The sequence below is a fragment of the Puntigrus tetrazona genome, chromosome 2 (genome assembly GCF_018831695.1).
Source record: "Puntigrus tetrazona isolate hp1 chromosome 2, ASM1883169v1, whole genome shotgun sequence".
Taxonomy (NCBI): Eukaryota; Metazoa; Chordata; class Actinopteri; order Cypriniformes; family Cyprinidae; genus Puntigrus; species Puntigrus tetrazona.
Genome location: NC_056700.1, coordinates 22,702,977 through 22,705,476, shown reverse-complemented (window position 1 = coordinate 22,705,476; position 2,500 = coordinate 22,702,977). Strand labels below are relative to the sequence as shown.

At 36.9% G+C, this 2,500-nt stretch overlaps 1 protein-coding gene across 1 annotated transcript in view; it reads right to left on the bottom strand.

Moving 5' to 3' along the window:
* The window catches only part of nectin4b (nectin cell adhesion molecule 4b), a 21,735-nt gene that overhangs the window by 12,339 nt on the left and 6,896 nt on the right, over window positions 1-2,500 (bottom strand). Inside the window, exons 4-5 of the mRNA XM_043259982.1 lie at window positions 2,153-2,431; window positions 883-997 (exon numbers count right to left, since the gene is read on the bottom strand). Of these exons, the coding sequence (XP_043115917.1) occupies window positions 883-997; window positions 2,153-2,431 (394 nt within the window). The remainder of the gene's footprint in view (window positions 1-882; window positions 998-2,152; window positions 2,432-2,500) is intronic.

The window sequence follows — 2,500 nt, the reverse complement described above, 5'->3', positions numbered from 1 at the left end:
GGACACACCCCGATACCGACACACACACACACACACACACACACACAGATACCCCACATCATCACACGGCTGCAGCGACGCCAAACACCGCATTAAACGCATCTCAGGTTTCGGACCTCTGCTGTAATTATCATCCGAGTATCATGTGACTCCTGCAGCCGGTCAGCATTCCCCAGCACTACCTGAAGGAAAGCACCCTTTCAGCAACCGTATGCATGCAGAGATACGAGCGACACGCCATGCAACCTCAATAAAAGAGCAGCCCGCGTGATCCGAGGACCGGCTCTGGTCTGCAGAAGCATGCATGGCGTTTACCTGCAGTCGACGCGCTGCTTCTTTAATCCAGAGCAAAGCCTGTGTTTGTGTGCCGCTTAAAACAATCATTACAGGACAGGAGGGTTATTTAGGGCTTAGCGTGCGTCTCGATACACCCCACCCTCATCTTTTAGCATCCTGCTCTTTCTCTCTCTCTCTCTCTCTCTCTCTTTCTTTGCTGTCCCGTGCATGAAAAGCGCCCTTTTGGCTCTTTGCTCTCAGGTTGCAAAGCGACACTGAAGCTTTTATTTTACCCTGAAAGGAGCATGTGAATATGCATCGCTGCAGTTCAGAGGCCTTTGTGATCGTGTGTTAAAGAGAACGAAAGGAAGAGGAAAATAAAGAGGAACACAAAGGGGAAGAAGGTTTAGAAAACTAGGCATTCTGGTTGCCAGATCAGCTCAAAGCGTGCCAGCTTTGAATAAATGTGTTTTACAGGCCTTTACAGTAACTACCTCTGATCGGATCGGCTGTGATAGCCTTCAGGAGTCCGTGTGCAGCTAAAAATACCTAAAGTACACTACATAAGACTAGTTAGGGGTGGTCTGTCTCTGAGAAACCTCTTACCTGCTCCATGTGATGTTTTGAGGCAGCGGGCTTCCTTTCACCACACACCTGAGCTCTGACCCCGAGTGTCCGAGTCTCCAGGAACCAGAATCAGAGATCACCGCATCAGGAGGAACTGAGGCACACACATTCATAACATTTGAATTCAATTAAATTATTTAGCTAAAACCCAAGGAAACATTTATCATTTTTATTAAGTTTAAGGATGTACAAAAATAACCTAAAAGTAAAAAAAAAAAAAAAAAAAAAAAAACTATATACACACACAAACATTTCTTTTTCTTTTTTGAGAAGTAAAATTGCATTTTTTTAATTATAAAGTGAGAATATAAAGTCGTAATTCTGAAAACATAGCCTTTTTTCCGCTCAAAACAGGACTTTATAACAATTATGAGAAAACAATTATGAGACAAAAATGCTGCAATTTTTTTTACTTTCTATTTAGTGCCAGAAACGGGCTTCCGTAAAAACCTTATCAAAAATTACAATACAATACTTTTTTTTTTTTTAAATCAAATAGAAAGTAATTCAAATTATTAATATTAATTATAATTAATTAAAACTGTAAAAATATCTTGTTCATACTAAAATAACACTTAATTGTTATTTTCTTGAAATAAATGAACATTATTTGAATCTTAACCTTATTTTATTTTTATTCACCATATACATTTCTCCTTTTTATGTTGTTTAGTTTGATCTCCTGAAATAACTAAAACTGAAAAGAAAAAAAGAAAGAAAAATATTTTAAAAATAAAATACATACATATTATATATATATACATACATACATATTATATATATATACATACATACATATTATATATATATACATATATATTTATATATATATATATATATATATTTATATATATATATATATATATATATATATATATATATATATATATATATATATATATATATATATATATATATATATATATATACACACACACACTAAATCTACAATAAACAGAATAAAATCTAACAAATCTAAAATAACATTTTTTTATGAAAACTATTAAAAAAACTAAACAAATCAAACAACATTTCAGTGATACAAAACTGTACCAGGTTATTATCGTTAACTAATCCCAATTTAAAAAATGCATTACTTGAAAAACAACTAAAATGAACATTACAATGAATATTAATTCTTTCTATTTAAATCTAATAAAAATAAAAACTTGCATCAAAGTCGCTAAAACTTAAACTTCAATTAAAGATAAAAGCTAAATAAATAAAGATTAATTGTAAAAGGACCCACAGTGCACCGCGAGCTGGTTGCTGATTCGGTGCGGAGCGTCCAGAGCCGGGTGCCAGACCAGACAGTCCAGTCTCCGTCCGTTCATGCTGCGCAGCGGGTGAAGAGAGAACTGAGAGATTACCACTCCATCCTCTCCGGTCCGGTTCTGAGACTGCCCGGGGAGGTCCGTGTCCCAGGACAGACGCGGCGGAGGATGACCAACCGCTCGACAGAGAGCCGCGGGCCGGAACGACTGGCCTTCCTCCAGAACCACCGACTCCAGAGAAGAGATCGGCAAAACTACACACACAGACACACACACAGACACACAGACACACACACACACACACACACACACACACACACACA